This window comes from Chrysochloris asiatica, unplaced genomic scaffold, assembly GCF_000296735.1.
Source record: "Chrysochloris asiatica unplaced genomic scaffold, ChrAsi1.0 scaffold00046, whole genome shotgun sequence".
NCBI lineage: Eukaryota > Metazoa > Chordata > Mammalia > Afrosoricida > Chrysochloridae > Chrysochloris > Chrysochloris asiatica.
In genome coordinates this window covers 14,967,701-14,986,206 of record NW_006408564.1, presented here as the reverse complement: position 1 = coordinate 14,986,206, position 18,506 = coordinate 14,967,701, and the positions used below count along the sequence as shown (strand labels likewise).

The 18,506-nt window shown below is 39.8% G+C and overlaps 1 protein-coding gene across 1 annotated transcript in view; it reads left to right on the top strand.

Annotated features, from left to right (window-relative positions):
• The window catches only part of CADPS (Ca++-dependent secretion activator), a 755,300-nt gene that overhangs the window by 604,756 nt on the left and 132,038 nt on the right, over nt 1-18,506 (top strand). The window contains exons 15-18 of the mRNA XM_006862100.1: nt 2,960-3,061; nt 5,283-5,346; nt 5,756-5,879; nt 9,210-9,227. Of these exons, the coding sequence (XP_006862162.1) occupies nt 2,960-3,061; nt 5,283-5,346; nt 5,756-5,879; nt 9,210-9,227 (308 nt within the window). The remainder of the gene's footprint in view (nt 1-2,959; nt 3,062-5,282; nt 5,347-5,755; nt 5,880-9,209; nt 9,228-18,506) is intronic.

Sequence of the window (18,506 nt, the reverse complement as noted above, 5' to 3'; positions counted from 1 at the left end):
GCTCCTGGAGCAGCTGAGTGTCCCAAACCAGGTAGCAATGGATTTCTTGCTTCTGCCACAAAGTTCCCAGCTGTAAGTCTTCCAACCTTCTAAATATTCCTTTATATGTGGTTCAGAGTTCTGGGACCATTCCCTGAGCCTTCTTGGTCTTGTATTCTGTGTGTTCTCGGCAGAGCTCGTCACTACACTTCCACCCGATCTACCATCTTTTTCTGGCTTGCAGTACCTTTTCAGTTTCAAAGTTACTCCGGACTAAAACTGGAAACATACCCTTGCAGCCACTGAAAGAGCCACCCACCAAGTTGTTTCTTGCTCTAGAACACTGGTTCTCAAAATGTGGTCCCCAAACACTAGAGAACTGTTAGAAATGCAGATTTTCGGGTCTAATCTCAGAACTGCTGAGCCAGAAACTCTGGTGTGTGGCCTAGAAGTCTGGCCTCTCACAAACCCCCTAGATGATTCTGAGGCATGCTCAAATTTAAAAACTACTGGCCTAGGCAAAGGTATTTTATTGTTTCTGTGAAAAAATATTTTATCAGGATTTTTCAATGCAGGGCTCCATGGAGATCTGTCTAAACCTGTACAATTAACATTGCCAATTTTAGAGGTCGGCGTAAAAAGAAATTGATGCTTTGCAGAAATTTCTAAAGCAATTAAGTGAAATCAAAGCCCTAAAAATGGTATTTTTGCTTTTTAGTTGATATAGTTACAACCTGTAGCTTTTGACAAATTAGATTATTTCTTCACGTCTTTTTCTCAGTTTGTAAAATAGCATCCTGTTATCAATGCTATGTCAGAGGCACTCTTGCAATTACATTTACATTCAATGTGATTCGTTTTATCACCTGTTTTTGTTGATAAACTCTTCTCTGGTACATTACAGACTTAATAAACTTAGTTTGTCTCATGTATTTTAAAATAAAACTAGTCACATGACATAGCGATTAAAAAGCAAATTTGAGAAGAGACTATAAAAATAATTTGATACTTGTTTACCTTTTTAAAATGGTGAGATTAACAATACTCAGAAAATAGTCCAAGGAGAGGTTAGCAGGGAAATGGAAGTTGCTTTCTAATACCTTTGATAATTATAATCTAAATCGTCAGAACAAAAGGAAAATAATAATAATAATAAAGTTTTACCTTTATAACAGTACTCTTTGTAGTGAGAATTAACTACTAAATGCTCTGTAAAGACTGCCTGCTTTATCATCCAAGTGCAGATCTAAAAGCTGCCTTCTAAATGTCCAATAGCCTTAGAAGGATTCTTGGGTACCAAATGAGATCTATCTCCTAGTAATGGCCACAGACCTCTTGGACTGTCCATGCAAAATGTTTCCATGTTTCCCCCTAAACTGTAAATTAAATTTCATGGCATTTTTCTCTGTGTTAATCCCCTGCTAAGAAACAAAATGCTTAAAATGGCTCCCTTCCCCAGAAACCAAATGTGTGCATACATACATACACATGCCGGTTGTCTGTAACAGACATGATATGTTACCTCAGAAAGTATCACATGCATTTGATGGGGGTCATTGCATTGCTCATGAGATTTAAGTACAGATTCATGGGCATGTCATGCTTTAAAAAAACAATTTTTTAAATAAAGTTTGTAAATGCACATTTGAGATTTCACCAGAAACTATGAAAATTTTAGGCACCTTTCTAGATTCCAACAGTCCTCAGGATAGTGACTATTTTGCCTGCTTTCTTCCTTTCTATTCAGGGGAATGTGAAGGAATGAACTGCATAGGATTTTGGTGGGTGCTTTTTGTAAAGTGGGGGAGGAGAGAGCTTTCCCATTTTTCAAATAGGGTACTTTTATTATTGGAAAAGAAGGGAAGTGACCGATTAACCCCTAACAGGAGGTACATTGTAATCATTTGCCAAGTCTTTAGTGTAGTCAAACTGGTCTAGTATACAAGATTTTCCCAACTTATGCCGAATCCTTGAGAAGTCCTATAAATAAGACCATTTGTTTGGTCTCAAGATGACTTGCATTTGCAAACTGAAGAATGTTCCAATAGAAGTTTCATAGTGACGCACCAGTCTGCAAACTGACTCAGCCAGTAGTCAAAACAAGTCACTACGGGATCTGGAAAGCTGAAGTCTTTGAATGGGTCAGATTATCCTGCATCTAATTTGGCACCGATTAATTTGGGCTATAAATATGCATCCTCCTTTCATATTTTCCAACCTGAATGGCTCATAACAAGTAGAGGAAATGTGTGTGAAATTGATGGTGAATCCAAACTTTGAGAATACTGTGATTAAACTGAAATTCACCTATTTGTGCTAGGGTATTTCTTTTTTTATGACACTGAGCAACAGTCTGCTAAGATTGTAAAACATCCGTGAGTTGTTGTTCAGTTAACACATGTTGTTGTTGTTGTTGTTAAGTGCCACTGAGTTAGTTCTAACTCATAGCTACCCTGTATAGTGTTTCCAAGGAGCAGCTCGTGCCCTTGAACCGCCAACCTTGCGGTTAGCAGTCCAAGGCTTACCCTACAGCACCATATCAGGTTTCTTTATCGGAATATATATATAATTACAATCTGGAAATTAAGTCATTTAAACATGTTAAACACCCAGCAAGAGACACACTTATAAAGCACCTGGTTTTCCTAGTAATTTGTGTCTAATTCTGGGGTCATAAAAACAGATACCTACAAGAGACAGAGATGTGGGCCAGATGTGTGATTGGTCTGGTCTTTTAAACCACCAGTTTGTATAGTAACCATTGTACAATAAATGACATAACAGTTCTGCAAAACATTCATCTAAAAATTAGCAAGCAATACCTTTTAGTATCTCACGCTGAACAGTGGGGCATCTTTTATGGTCACATCGATAATGATCATTGTTTCGTCTCAAATGGACAGTTTCCTCGTGCTCGAGATTTGATTTGATGGTATCAGCATATGAGGGCTTGTCATTTCATGACATAATCTTCTTTCAGACCTGATGGAATTGGAACCGTGACTGTTGAAGAAAAAGAACGTTTTGAAGAAATCAAAGAGAGACTCCGGGTTCTGTTGGAAAACCAGATTACACATTTTAGGTAAGGGTTTTGGTTCAGGGACTAATCAGGGAGGGTGGTGGTGGTGGTTTGCCATGGAGTCAGTTCCACTTCATAGCAACCCTTCATAGGGTTTCTGAGGTTGTAATTCTTGATAGAAGCAGAAAGCCTCATCTTTCTCCCTCATAAAATTGGTCGTTTCAAACTGCTGACCGTGAGATTAGCAGCCTGACTAGTAACAAGTACACCACCAGATCTCCTTTATCAGGAAGGAACAAAGAAAAGGCTTGATTTTCAAAAGGTGTAAAGCTATCAAAGACATATTGGGCATTTAGAAATAAATCAAAGCAGAACAGGGGGACATGGTTCTACAATGACAAGAGACTTTGGATTTCTAAGTTCATTTTCATTCCATTAAAACAACCAAACCTTCCTTATGTAAGCTGACCTTGCTCATCAATTCACTATTAAAAGTTGAATTTCCAGCTCCCTGAATAAAATAGTTAAAAATATCCATGAAATAAATCAGAATGACCAAGGAAGGAAGACAGTGGAGTCCCACTAGCTAGCTTTGCAAAGAAAGAACCTGGCAGTGCAACAGTTAAGTGCACAGCTGCTAACTGAAAGCTCTGCAGTTGGAGCTCAACAGCCAATCTGCAGGAGAAGAGACCTGCCAATGCATTCCTGCCATCCACTCTGCTCTAAATGCACCCAGGAAACTGTGACCGCCCCCCCCTCAGCCCTCTGGAGTCACTGCAAGTCAGAATCAACTGGATGACACACAACAACAGCAACAATGCTACACTGATGATTTCACAATAGTAATTGTTGTTGATGATAAATGCCGTGGAGTCGGTGACGACTCACAGGAACCCTGTTTAGGGCTTCCAAGGAGCGGCTGGTGAGTTTGAACTGCCGACGTTATGGTTCATGATCCAGTGCTGATCCTACAGTACCATGTTCATCATGTACCATAAGACAAAAGGCTGGACAAGCATTCATTCATATTTTAGATTTTCTTAATGTTGTATGGTAGTTATTATAATTCTCATGTAAACAAGAAGTAAACTAAGGCTCAGAGAGTTACTTACCCAAGTTCCTTGGCCACAATGATGCCCCTGTAAAGTGGAAGAAGCAGATAGCCTGAGTTTAAGTAGTTCTTACCCCTTTGTACCATGGAGGATCAGTGTCCTGATGAACAAGTTGTCAACCTGAAATAGTAATAGAGTGGTACCTGCCAGAGTCTATCTGTGCCATCAAAATCTACCTCGATAAATCTTTATTGGTCATATATTTGTTATGTTACATTACATTACATTACATTTTATTACACTATAGTATACTACACTATGCTGGAGTTCTGGTGTAGCGTTATAGGATAAAGCACTGAATATCAAGGTCCATTTGAACCACAAAGTTGGTAGTTTGTATTCACCAGCCACTCCTTGGAAACCCTGAAAGGGCTGCTATGAGTTGGAACAACAACAACAACACAACACTACGCATGGAGTCTTGGTGTGGTTCTGTAGGGTAAAGCACTGGATCACAAGGTCAGTTAGAACCACAAGGTTGGTGGTTCAAACCCACCAGCCTCTCCTTGGAAACCCTATACAGGATCACTATGAGTCAGAACCAACTCAACAGCAGTTAACAACAACACTACATATGGAGTCCTGGTGTGGTGTAATAGTAGGATAAGCACTGGACTGGTAACCACAAGGTTGGTGTTTCAAACCCACCAGTTGCTCCTTGGAAACCCTATTCAAAGTTGTTACAAGTCATAACCAACTGGATGGCACTTAACAACAACACTACATATATGTTAGATGCTTCACCAGTAACATAAGGTCCAGTTGTAATTAAAAAACATGAGCAAGGAAATACAGCAGAATCATGACTTAGGTCTCAGTACACTCCTCTATTTAATATTTTAATCCTTTGGGGATTTCAGTGTGTTTGAATTCAGCTGGTTTCTGTAATAAGAAGGAGGGTCATATTTGAATTAACAAATGGTTCTCCTTTACAATACAAATCTAAACACAGCCTTTTGTCCTCACTCTGAATGCAGAGTCCCTCTTTAGTCATTATTCACACATACACATGTATTATATTCACATATATGGAGTGCATTCAGATTAACGTAACACAACATGACAAAAAGCATCTTCCATTCCTTGGAGTTGCTATAGGGATCAAATTGCAGCATATTTCATGAAAAATGGAATAGCTATGGCTAACCTAAAGAATCTTACGTCTTTTTTAGGTATTGCTTTCCATTTGGTCGACCTGAAGGTGCTTTAAAAGCTACTCTCTCACTCTTGGAAAGGGTAAGAATGAAAGTCTAAGACAGATTGTGTATGTATTGAAACATGGATAGAATTGTAATGACGTAGTTTGTAATATCTGAAGGATTTATTTATAGTTTATCAAATATCAGGAGAAAAGTGAGGAACTTATCAAATTCCAGCTATTTCATCCCCAGACTCCCAAATCGTTGGGCATATTGAAGACACACTACACATTGTATACTACTAGCCCTGATACTTGAATGAGCTTTGCCATCCTAAATGCACATTGCATTTCTGGTGTTCTTTCTTTCCAGATGGTTCTAAATTAGTAGGAAGTCACAAGGAAGCATCACAACCCATTCTAAACATGAATTCTCTGAGATTTACACATGAGTCATTTATCTCTTTGAACCCTGTTAATAATCCTTTTGGTTTTCCTCACCTAAAGGTTTTGATGAAAGATATTGTTACCCCAGTTCCTCAAGAGGAGGTAAAAACAGTCATCCGTAAATGTCTAGAACAAGCTGCTTTAGTCAACTACTCTCGACTCTCAGAGTACGCCAAAATTGAAGGTAAGGCTTCCTCTGCCTCAGTTTTGAATTTAAAAATTAGTATGCCTCCCTGGGAAAGTCTCTGTCTTATCTGATGGGCATGAGAAATCAGTCCATCGGGGTATTCATTATTATGCAGAAACTGGAAAGTATTTGAAATATAAAATCTTCCTTGTCTGTGACCAAATAAATGAATTAAAGAACAGGGGCTCAGGAATTAAACTTTGTTGGGGGGTGGGTGGAATATTGAAGATAGGACATTACCAGATTAAGTAAGTTTCTTCTGAGAGGCTGTGTTGACCCTAAGTATCTCATCTGTGGTCAATATTTTCCTATCAAAGAGTTCTGTAGGCTTGCCTACCTTTTTTAACTAGAGAAAAATGGAACTGTTTGTTGTCCACTGCTGGTTGCACTGAGAGAAAAGCAAGAACTTCATAAAGAAACACTGGGGTTTTGCTTAACTCTTTCTTGTCCCTTGGAAATAGTGTATGTTTTGGTAGTATTTCAAACTTGATGGCAGGTTAGTGTCCGGCCATTTATGATGGCTCCAGGATTAATCTAGATCTCATTTGTTGTTGCCGTGCTAAACCTAGAATGATTGTGACCACTATCCTCTTAAGATTTAGGGGAAGTGGTCACTAATGACTTAGTAGTTATCCCAAAGGCTCTTTGAGTAAACTCTACTTGAGAAGATGTGGTTCTTTGGGACCTATATATTCACAAAGGTATTAATCACTTTTCATTGTTACCTTATTGGCTGCTATAGGGTGATTTGAAAGCCACACCCAACTTGACCAGTGGTGTAAGTGTATAAATGTGGAAGTTCTGTGTGCAAAACTCAATGTGTCGTACTCTGGAATCTGATGTTCTCTCACACATGAAACACGCTCCTGATGAAAATCCAAACAATGCACATTGTCTGCCCTCAGGACATGACTAGAAAAAAATTTGTAATAAAAAAAAAAAAAAAAAGATCTAACCAAACAAACCCCATCATTTATCTTGCCAAAGTCCTTGTTTCCTCAGCAAATTAGGTTGCGATCATGTCAAATTCACAACGTTCTGTACATTACATGGCCTCCCTCTTTCAATTTTGTCTGTCTGACGATGCAAATTGTGTACCAGTGGTAATGAATTCATTGTTATGCATCCAGGGAGAAACACTTAAGAATTGGGCACTAAAAGGATGTTTATCAACTCTTGACTTGGTAATGAGTGACAAAAATAGAGAAACAAGAAGATCGTGGAAAGGCGATATAAGTAAATAATTGTTCCAGCAGTCACCTTCCCAGGACATAATAATTGATTGTATTTGGTAAAGTCAACTGGATACCTAATCATTCTAGGCAAGGCCAGACATGGGCTGGGATCAAGAAACGTTTGGTTGCCATGTGGCTGCTGCCTTATAGGTCTTGGTCTATCTATGACTAGTCTCTTGGTAAGATCTGCTCTCTTCTTTCAGATAAATATATCCAAAAACAAACTTAAGATCTGTAAGTAAAAATGCATTCATTTCCAAAGTAGATCAGCTAGTCTGTAATTTCCTTTTGTGCCTCAATTCTTCTTGGTTGTGTTAATTATCTTTTGCACTGTGACTTTTAGGTCTGGGGATTCTTTGAAGAAACCAATCCTTTTTTTCCAACTCTCTTTTCAGAGAAGTACCTCATTCCACACTACCTGCTCTTTTCCGCTTCTCTCCTTCCTTGTCCGTGATTGGCTCAGCCACATTTTGACGTTACCTCTGCAAAAGTGGCTGTGACACCAATTTCAAAGCATGCTGGGATTGTTAATTCAGACAACCCAACATCCTCTGGCTGCATGTATCAGGTTTTCTTTCATGAACATAGTCCACTGTAGGCTGAGACGTTGCAGCTTTAAAGATATTAATGCCAGACAACTTTCTTTTACAAGGTTCCGATCCTTTCCTCAGAAAAGAAATCTTCCATGTTGACATTTGAGTCCCTTCTGTGAGCATTAAGAGCTTAGTTACCTGAGAATTTTGGAAAGAAGTTGTGGTACTATTGTTGGAGACTATGTTTATGAAGAAATACCTCAAGAGCCTTAGATACTAAAGTCTGAAACCCTTAGTATCTTGGAGCCTTAAATCGATGAAATTCTGTTTCCCTCTACTCATGATGTTTTTGGTCATTGTATTCTTGCAAACAACTCTAAAGAGACGTGTAAAATCATGGTCACAATCTCTCTCGTGACTCACGGCATGCTGAATGGTTAATCCAGTAGATCTCCAATTTTGGAACTCCTTTTTTTCTTTTATCCTGTGTCAATCCCAAAATACTCTGTGGCTATTTTCCTTTGAGCTAATGTAACGTTTTCCTCTAACCTATGAACTTTAACCTCTTTACCTCTGACCTAAGCCTCTTGCATGCCCAAATCCTCTTTTATAGGGAAAAAGAGAGAAATGTATGAGCATCCTGTCTTCTGCTTGGCCTCCCAAGTGATGGATTTAACCATTCGTGAGTACCTACCACCTCCTCGCCATGCTGTCCTCACTCTTTCTGTTTTCATTATTTCAAGAAAATCCAGATCCAAACCAACTCACTCTCCTTGCTTCAAGTTTTTTAGCATTGGCTTGTCTGTTGGTTCTGTCTGTGAAACCCAGTGTGAGAAGCCCAGTCACTTATTATCAGCCTAAAACAGGTTAGACAATTAAGCCATTTGTTTGTGATAAACTCAGATTTGTCTGTAAGTTTTTCAGTTATTCTCTGTCTGTGACCTGAATGCATTTTTACTTTGCTTGTGTGTAACCCCAATTTGTAAAGTGCTTGTCACTGGTACACAATCCAAAGGTAGCAGCTAGGCTGGGGAACAATGCTTTAGGTGTCAGAAAAAGGACATTTGGGGCAAAGTCATGCCTTCTTTTCCATGTTTAAGATGTCAACACGATTATGGGTATGAGATCACACAAGGTGGTCCATTCTCTATGAAAATCTGATCTTATATGCCTCCTGCCTGTTCTCTCTCAAGCTGGGATACTTTTCCTTGTTCTCTCTGGAGATTTTGACCTGTCCTTGTCCTCTAAGCGCTGGCTAGAACATATGACTTAATTGTCACTTGGAGAGTTCATGTATGTTTCATAGCTTGATTTCATATTAAACTTGATTTTACTAATTTTCTATTTGTGCAGCATTTTCCACCTCTGTGAAGGAGCCTTTTTTTGCTGACCCCCACACTTCGGGTGGTGGGAACCCAAGGGCAACCTTTTTTTGTTTTTCCGATATCATGTATCACACATAAGTGGGGGGCATTGTGGTCCACTTGCTCATTAATCCTGCATATGTGTTCTTGTTTCTCTCTCTCTTCTCTCCTTGTTGTGCTCTCTCTTTCATATAGAGAATCAAAAGGACGCAGGTGAACCAATTGTATATGCATTCTAAACTATCAGGACTGTTGACTTACATTTAGTTTTTGTTTCTACTTTTGTTTTTTTAAGAGCTCCTTAAGGAATGTACTCCCAGAGACTGCTGTGGAGTTGCAATAGTACTTAAGGAGTTAATTTGTGCTGTCTAACTATATCTCATGCCCAGTAGATGATGAACTTTATAAAGCAGAATTTCCTTAAGGGATAAGCTTTGAAGGAACAGAATTCTGGTTTGCTACGGAGCTTCATTTCACCTTTGGTTTCAGGATTCCAGTGATTTGGCCTCATGTGTTTGTTGTTTTGTTTTGTTTCTTAAAAGTTACCGAGCCAATCTAATCCTTCTTTTCTGTTTTTCATTTCTTTTTTCTGTTTTCTGCCCTATTGAGAAGTTTGTGTTCTTTGATGAATGTGTATCAGCGAAGACACAGGGAAGTGTGTCCATGTTGTTCTTGTATGTCTCATGTGATGAGGCAGAAGGGGTGAGCAGGGTGGCAGACCAGGAGGCCACTAGACAGAAGTTTTATGAGAGTGAAGTTATTAGAAAAGTCTCTGGCTTTGAAAATGTTCTTCTTGTTTGGTTCCACAACTTCTGAGCATACTGTGAGGAAGGCTATCACTTAAAACTTTAATATCTATGTAGTATTGACCAAAGTCTTTAAAGCCTAAAGGATCTCAAAAGATGATTGAGCATCGTTTAAGGAAAAGTAACAGTAGTTCAAGCATATTTCAGATCAGTTCAGAAGATATTTTTGAGCAAATGCAAAGCCACAGGCTAGTGATTACTATTTGAAGACACGCTATCTTGTGTTCCAGATACAGGAGGTTTTTTCGCTCTCTGATAGAGAAGGTATTCATTCATTCATTCATTCATTCAATCATTTATTCCTTAAGTACTTGGTGGGAGTCTATCATGTGCCAGGTACTGTGTTAAAAATCAAGGAACCCCAAAACAAAAGGAACATGTGTACAGGTAGTGCATATGTCTGTGTTACAAACTCAGTTTACTGCAATACATATTGGTAGAGTTAAATGCAAGAAGGATGGACCATTGTTAGAAAACTGAAAGTCTTCACAAGGGTGAGGAGGATTGTGCTGACCCATAAAAGATGAGTTAGAATTGGTCAAGGGAAGCTAAGGCTGGCAAGTGGAAAGGATTTCCAGATAGATGGAGTAATATGTATATGAAAATGCATAAATATATACAGTTAACAGAGATAGTGAATACTTGTTGAATGTATAGTATTACCAAGTAAGATTCTAAGTAGTTTTTATGCATTAACTCATTTAATACTCACAACCCTTTATGAGGTTGTTGTTGCTATGTGCCGTGGAGTCGGTTCCGACTCATAGCGACCCTGTATAGGGTTTCTGAGGCTGTAAATCTTTACAGGAGCAGAAAGCCTCATCTTTTTCCTGAGGAACAGCTGGTAGTTTTGAACTGCTGGCCTTGAGGTTCACAGCTCGATTCATAACCACTATGCTACCAGAGCTCCTTAGGTACTATTATTATTGCCATTTTAGAGATTAGGAAACTAAGGCACAGAAAGGTTCAATAACATACACTTGAAATATATGTATTTCAAATAAAATACACCAGTAGCTGGTGTCTGAGCCCAGGCAGGGGTTACATTCTTAACTACCCTGTACTTCAAAGTGGCTGAAAACAGGGTGAAATGATGACAGAGGTAATGGTGGCAAGGGAGGAGGCAGGGGCAAGATCTCAAAGGTTTTTCTACATCATAATAACACAGAGTTCAGACTGCGTCCTACAGTCTAGGGATCTTTAACCTGAAATTGTTGCCAATTATTGCACATGTATGTGGGAAAAAAAAGTCCACAGCTCACACTTCAAAAAGTTAGCCGCCATTGAAGGCTTTTTAATCAAGGAGAGGTTTGGCGATCTCAAAAGATCGCACTGTCAGTAATCGAGAGAGTTCATTGAAGAAGAGTGATAAGAGTAAAACTGGAGCTACACGTTCAAGTCTAAGATGAATTTGAAGTTTAGTATGTCTAGGACCTTTTCTAGGCATATCGGATCTCAATCATAATAATCATCATAAGTACATCTTTCTTGCCCTTTCGATGTTTCCTCTCACCCCCTCTCCTACTTACCAGTTTCCTTAAAGAATGAGTGCATGGAGGGGTAGGTACGACTAACTGGATACAGGTGGCAGAGCACAGCTGGAGTTACATGAGCAAGACAGCATAGGGTAGGATGCTGAAGACTGGAATGCAGGCAACCTTTGCTCAGGCTGTGCTTTGAATGTCTACAGGAGTCTGCAGATGGCATTTCTACGGACTTATGCTTTCTGTCTCGTGGCATTATTAGGAAGTAAATGTTCAGTTTAATTACAGTAGCTAAAAAGAGAGAGAGAGAGAAGCAAAGGGCTGCTACTCTTTGAAAGAAAAACTGTGACTCCTGCAAATGAATTCTTTTATTTAAGATACATTTCCATTTCAACTGTCACACATTCTGAACCCAGAAATCTCTGAGAAAGTCTACACTACCGCTGCCATTTTGCCTCAGTTCTTGGCTAAATACTTGCATAATTTTCTGAGCATCATAATGATTCCAGTAGAATTTAAGATAAAATGTTTTTCTTAAAATATGCCAAGTATTTGCAAAAAGATAGTTAGATAAATAGCTAGGTAGATAAATAAACAGAGATCGCACACCTATGGCCCCAGATACTGTGCTGGAGACTTACATGAATTCTCCTATTTAATCTTTACTTTAATCCCATAAGGAAGGATTTATTTTTGTTACTTTTGCAGGTGACTTTGCTGATATTCAGAGAGGAAATGTGACTTTTTACACTAGAATTTTAACCCAGTGTGGTACCATAGGATAAATCCTAGACTGCTAACTGCAAAGTTGGTGGCTCTAACCCACCGGTTACTCTTCGGAAACCCTATACAGTTCTCTATGAGTCAGAAGTGACTCCATAGCCTTTAATAACAACGTGTCTAAATTCAGACCCCATGCTTTTTTGTCTCTTTCTACAATGTAGGCTTTCCAACAGGCCTTGGTGGCCTTTTACACAGTATCTTTTTTATTCAATGGATAAACCCAAAAATACTTACAACTTTTAATATAGAATGACCACCAAAAAGACAGAGAAACCCTTTCTCAAACCAAATCATGGTCAACATTTTTCCATCGTGAAACCTTTCCATGGGTGTTTGGGGTTCCCTGATTTTGTTGAAGAACTGAGGACTTATGTTATCTTCTAACTGACAGAAGCCTTCCAGAGTAGATCAAACAAACCCATCAGAACAGATCCAAACCCATCCAAGCAGATTCTGTGGTTTCAAGGTTCTGTATCTTTTCCTACCTCCAGACAAATGTCCTAAAGTCCAAGGCCTGTCAAAGGAGAGAAAGAGACATTTAGGTGTACAATATCCACAATACGTACTGCAAAGCCAGTGGTGGCACCCTGTCATCTCCCAGAGTGAGATCCAGGGAGGGTGAATCCCATCCCTGTCTAGACCCAGGCCATTCTAAGATGAGGACCATTTCATGCTTCATGTTTTTACACATTTAAGTAAGCAGGATGAAAAGCTTACTCTTTTCATGATGAGTTTATTGTGTACCAGTACCTCATCTACACATTACAAAAAGAGAGGCAGAAAAGGAGCAAAGAGAAACATGTTTCAAACACTGTGTCCAAGAAATATCTGAAAGGAAGGGTGATATGGTTCAAATATGCCACAAAGCAACAACTCTGAAACCAGTGTCTCTTACAGCTGAAAGAAAGATATGATTTCACTGATGATAACAGTTGTCATTTGCTGAAAATTTCGTTTGTTCAGTTGTGGCTCCATGGCAAAATTCAGGTCTTCCATGAGGGAGACCTGGGTTCAGTTCCCAGTCAGTACTTTTGTCTGTCTCCTGTCCTCTTGTGATGCTGAATAGGTTTCAGCAGAGCTTGTAGACTTAGACTAGGAAGAAGCCTTGGTGATCAACTTTAGACAATCCACCAAAGAATATCCTCTGCATCACAGCTGATCATGGGGAGGATGCAGGACCAGGCTATGCTTCGTCCCATTGTGTGTGGGATTATCATGAGTCTGAAGCCAATTTAGACCACAGCTAAAAATAACAAGTATTTAACATGCATAGCTCATTTCTCACAGTAGTCCTGTAAGGATTGTTGTTGCTGTTGTTAAGTGCTGGTGAGTCAATTCTGACTCATTGAGACCCTTTATAGGGTTTCTGAAGAGCGATTGGTAGGTTTGAACCACTCTCCTTGTGCTTAACAGTCCAGTGCTTATCCTTCAGTGCCACACCAGTACTCCACTGAGATAAGCATAATACTACTAAGGAATCTAAGATGCCATCAGTTACAAGCTGCATTGCTAAGTTTTGTACCGCTAAGAAAGAAACCTGGTGTGATGCTGTAGGGTAAGCTTTGGTCTGCAAGGTCAATTTGAACCATAAAGTTGGTGGTTAAAACCCACCTGCCATTCCTCGGGAACTCTATACTGAGTCACTGTGAGTTGAAACTGACTCAGTGGCACTTAACAACATCAACAAAACCAGGCTGCCAACTAAATTGTGACATGCCATCAAATGTAAGATGGATCTCAACTTCAGAATTGTGAAAATGTCCTCTTTAACTCAATGAATTGAAAAAAAAATCTCTCTTTTGTTCATGGAAATCCTGAAGTAGAGAGAGGTTATGTAACTTGCTCAAGGTTACATGACTGGGTAGTTGCAGAGAAAGAATTTTAACATGAGCCTTTTTAACTCAAAGCCTACACTTCCAACATATACACTAAAAAAATTTGAGATTTTGCAGCAATAAATTTGTAAGACCAAAGAGGGGCTTCTTGGTAATTTAATTCTGAACCTTCCTTGGACACATGTTGAAACACAGGCATGAACGAGAGAAGTTGGTTTCATATGAGCTGGGTAGTTAGTGGCTCTCTAGTATCTTAAGTGGAGTCCCTGGGTGGTACAATGAGTTAACTTCGTTAGCACTTGGTTGCTAACCATAAGATTGCAAGTTCAAGTCCATTCAGAGGTACTCAGAAGAGAACTTTGGCAGAGTGTTTAAAAAAAAAAAAAAGTGAGCATTCAAAATCCTATAGAGCATAGATTTACTGTGACACACATGGGGTCACCATGAGTCAAATTTGACTTGTAGCAACTGGCCAGTATCTAAATATGATCAGGAACTAGTACCACCCCAACAGACCACCTTATCTTCCAGCCAACAATAATGACCTTGACCATCATCCCCTAACTTCCAACACAGCATCACATGACATCCAGAGTCCACAGGTCAAAATTACCCATCTACAACACCAAGAAAACAGCCTAAGCACTGAGGGGTTGATACATTAAAAACCTAAGTTACCATATCGACTCCACCCACCTTTTTAACCTCTTTCTCATAGTTATTAAGTGCCGTGGTATCAGTTCCAACTAATAGCAACCCTGTATAGGGTTTCCAGGGAGTGACTGGTGGGTTTGAACCACCAACCTTTCAGTTAAAAAAGACCTTTAAGTCCAGTACTTATCCTACAGGGCCACACTAGGATTCTCTTTACCTTTGTTTAAAAAAAAAAAAAATTGGAGGTGGGGGGGCTGAAGTCACCCCATGGCTCAGTTTTCAGCCAAGTAATATTTAGTTATGCAGGGGAAACAGCAACAATACTAGGGAGGTATGCATGCCATAGAATCACCAGCCATCCTAGATCAAAAGGGCAGCATTTACCCAAGGACAGAATTCAGAAGGGTAGGCAAGGAAGGTGGAATGACAAGAAGAAACACAGGAAGAAAATGGACTAAGTGATCTTGCATTGAAAGGATTGCAGTTGTTAAGATAAAATGAAGTACAAGATTTGTTGAATATAAAACTTATAATCTGCTTTGTAAACCTTCACTTAATTCAAAATGAAAAGTTTTTTTAAAAGGGGACAAAGGACTAATAATGATTCTTCTCTCACAGACTTGTTTTGAAGATTAAAACATAAGTTCCAGATAAAGCTCTTAGCACCAAGCCAGACATGCTGCTGTCAAGTGCTGTCATGTCAGTTTCTAATAATAGAAAGCCTGCACAGGTTTTCTTAGTGGCTGGTGGGTTTGAACCACAAACCTTTTGGTTAGCTATCCAGTGCTTATTAGGACTGCACCAGTACGGTGCCGTATCATAGAAAGCATTTACTATATTTTAACTATTACTATTTGTTCATAACATGATTTTTAAAACCAAACCTCTTCCATGTCTAAATGTATTGTATTGTTAAGTGCCATCAATTTGGGACTGACTCATAGTGACCCTATATAGGGTTTCTAAGGAGCAGCTCCTGAGTTTGAACCACTAACCTTATGATTCAGTTACCTTTTGGTCCAGTGCTTATCCTATAGTGCCATACCAGGACTCCAATATATAGTATAGACATACTATTTGATATCCAAAATGGAGTGTAAAAAATCGTGCTTCTCAAAGTTTAATGTCTGTACAAATCCCTCAGGGTCTTGTTGAAATGTAGATTATGACTTAGCAGGTTTGGAATGAGCCGGGAGTTTGCATTTTTAACAATGTCCCAGGTAATGCTGACTACTGATTCACAGAGTGTACAAATTTTCATTTCGTAGATGCAACAGGTCAACCTTATGGACAAACCCTGTCCCAATCTTGGGATACCAAGATACCAAATTAGTAAAGAAAAATATCATAGAAGTATTGTTTCTTCCTTGTGAATATAAGTTCTTTTTATTTAAAATATTTTAAATTATCTGAAATGTTTTTATTTACATTAAGACACATAAAGTTGTTCTCTCAGTTGGAAGTTTAAGTTAGGATGTTTACTATTTTGAAATTTAGCCAAGTCTACTAAAGTAACCATAAGGAGCTCTGGTAGTGTAGTGGTTACAAATCGGGCTGTGAACCTTAAGGTCAGCAGTTCGAAACTAACAGCTGTTCCGCAAGAGAAAGATGAGGCTTTCTGCTCCCATCAAGATTTACAGCCTCGGAAACCCTGTACAGGGTCACTAGGAGTCTGTTCCAACTCCACAGCACATAGCCACCAACCACCATTAAAGTAACCAAGGAGCTCTGGTAGCATGTTGTTGTTGTTAGGTGCCATCGAGTCAGTACTGACCCATAACGACCTTATGCACAGCAGAACAAAACACTGCCCGATCCTGGGCCAAGCTCGCTACTGTTGCCACACTTGAGTCCACCGATGCTGCCACTTGGTCAATCCATCTCATTGGGGGTCTTCCTCTTTTTCTCTGACCCTCCACCTTACCAAACATGATATCCTTCTCCAGTGACTGGTCCCTCCTGACAATATGTCCGAAGTATGAGAGATGAAGTTTGGCCATCTTGGCCTCCAAGGAGCATTCTAGCTGCACTTCTTCCAACACAGATCTGTTGGTTCTTTTGGCAGCCCATGGCACTTTCAATACTCTCCTCCAACATCATAACTCAAAAGCATCAATTCTTCTACAGTCTTCCTTAGAAGGTAGTGTAGTGGTTACAAATCAGGCTGTTAATCTCAAGGTCAGCAGTTCTAAAGTATCAGTTGTTCCATGGGAGAAAGATGAGGCTTTCTGCTCCCATAACGATTTACAGTCTCAGAAACCCTGTGCAGGGTCGCTATGGGTTGGAACCGACTCCACGGCACACTACCACCACTACCACCACCATTTAAGTAACCAGAGTCCTGGTGTGGTGCAGTGGGATAAAGCATTAGATCACAAGGTTGGTTTGAACCACAAGGTTGGTGGTTCAAACTTACCAGTGCTCCTTGGAAACCTTATGACATAGTCCCTATGAATCAGAATGACTCAACAGCACTTAACACAACATTTAAGTAACCAGGGGTCTTGGATTCAAGATAATACTTGCTATATAGCTCATACAGAGTTCTGATGTGTTGCTGTAGGATAAGCACAGAACTGCTATCTGCAAGATCGGCAGTTCAAACCCACCAGCCATTGCTTGGAAATCCTATACAGGGTTGCTATGTTTTGGAACCAACTCAAGTGCACTTAACAACAACATAGTTTATAAGTGCGCTGTAAACAGAGCATTTGGGTTTCCATGAAAGCACTGCACTGGGTAGGATTCACTGAGGTTCCCTCCCATCGACATGCCCTGGGCCAGGCATTGTTCCAGGCCCAAGAAATACAGAATTTACTGGGCAGAGGCAGACAACCATGTATATAATTTTAAGCACTGGACTGCTAACCACAAGTTGGTAGTTCAAACTCACCAGTCACTTCTTAGAAGCCTTATACAGGGTCACTATGAGTTGGAATCAAGTCAACAGCACTTAACAGTAGCAACAGCAATAACAACAGGTAGAGGACAGTGATAGCTCCAAGGTAGAATTCTCAACTCTGAGGCCAAAGACCTGAATTCGATTCCTGGCCCATATACCTCATACACTACCAACACTCATTTTTCAGAGAATCACAGGGGAGCTAGCAGACAAAGATGGATTGGCAGGACTACTACAGAAAATCAGCCAGTAAAAACCCTATGGGTCACAATAGTGCAGTCTTGTTGTACATGGTGGTTATGTGCCATGGGGTCGGTTCTGACTCACAGCGACACCGTATAGAGTTTCCGAGGCTGTAAATCTTCACGGGAGCGGAAAGCCTCATCTTTCTCCCACAGAACCGTCCTATGCTGAACTACTACGCTACCAGAGCTCCTTTGTTGTATGTGGGATAGTCATAAATCCACTGCCAACATAAGGGAAATTGACAAGAACAAAGGGCGTACATGCTCAAGTAAAGAAATCGGGTCTATGATATAAAAGCATTATGGAGTTTTTCAAGGTTTTGGGGCAGGGGTATGAAAGGAGTGGAAATCCATGTGTTTCACAGAGGCCACTGCCTAGAGAATACACTACTGAGTAGGAAAGGGGCAACTGTTTCAGTGGAGATGAGACCTCAGTCACATGCCCACCACCTCAGCAGTTGCGTCAATACTGTGATCTATACCAAAGGCGATAAAATCCAGAGACATATGGATGGGCCATATCACCTGTGTCCATGCAGGGAAGAGTTGAAAATGTTACCAGTGAAAAGAGCAAAGAAAATTGGTGAAAGACTCAGTAGGTACCTTCCTTTAAATAGCAATAATTTAAAACTGGTTTTCCAAAACCTGTTTACACACAATCTTGCCGGGGTTTTCTCTCGACATAGTTGTCACGAGTGTTTGGTTCATGAGGAGGGGAGATCCAGCGGCAATAGGGATAGCGAAAGAATACACAGACAAACAGAAGAAGGGAGACAATGAGGC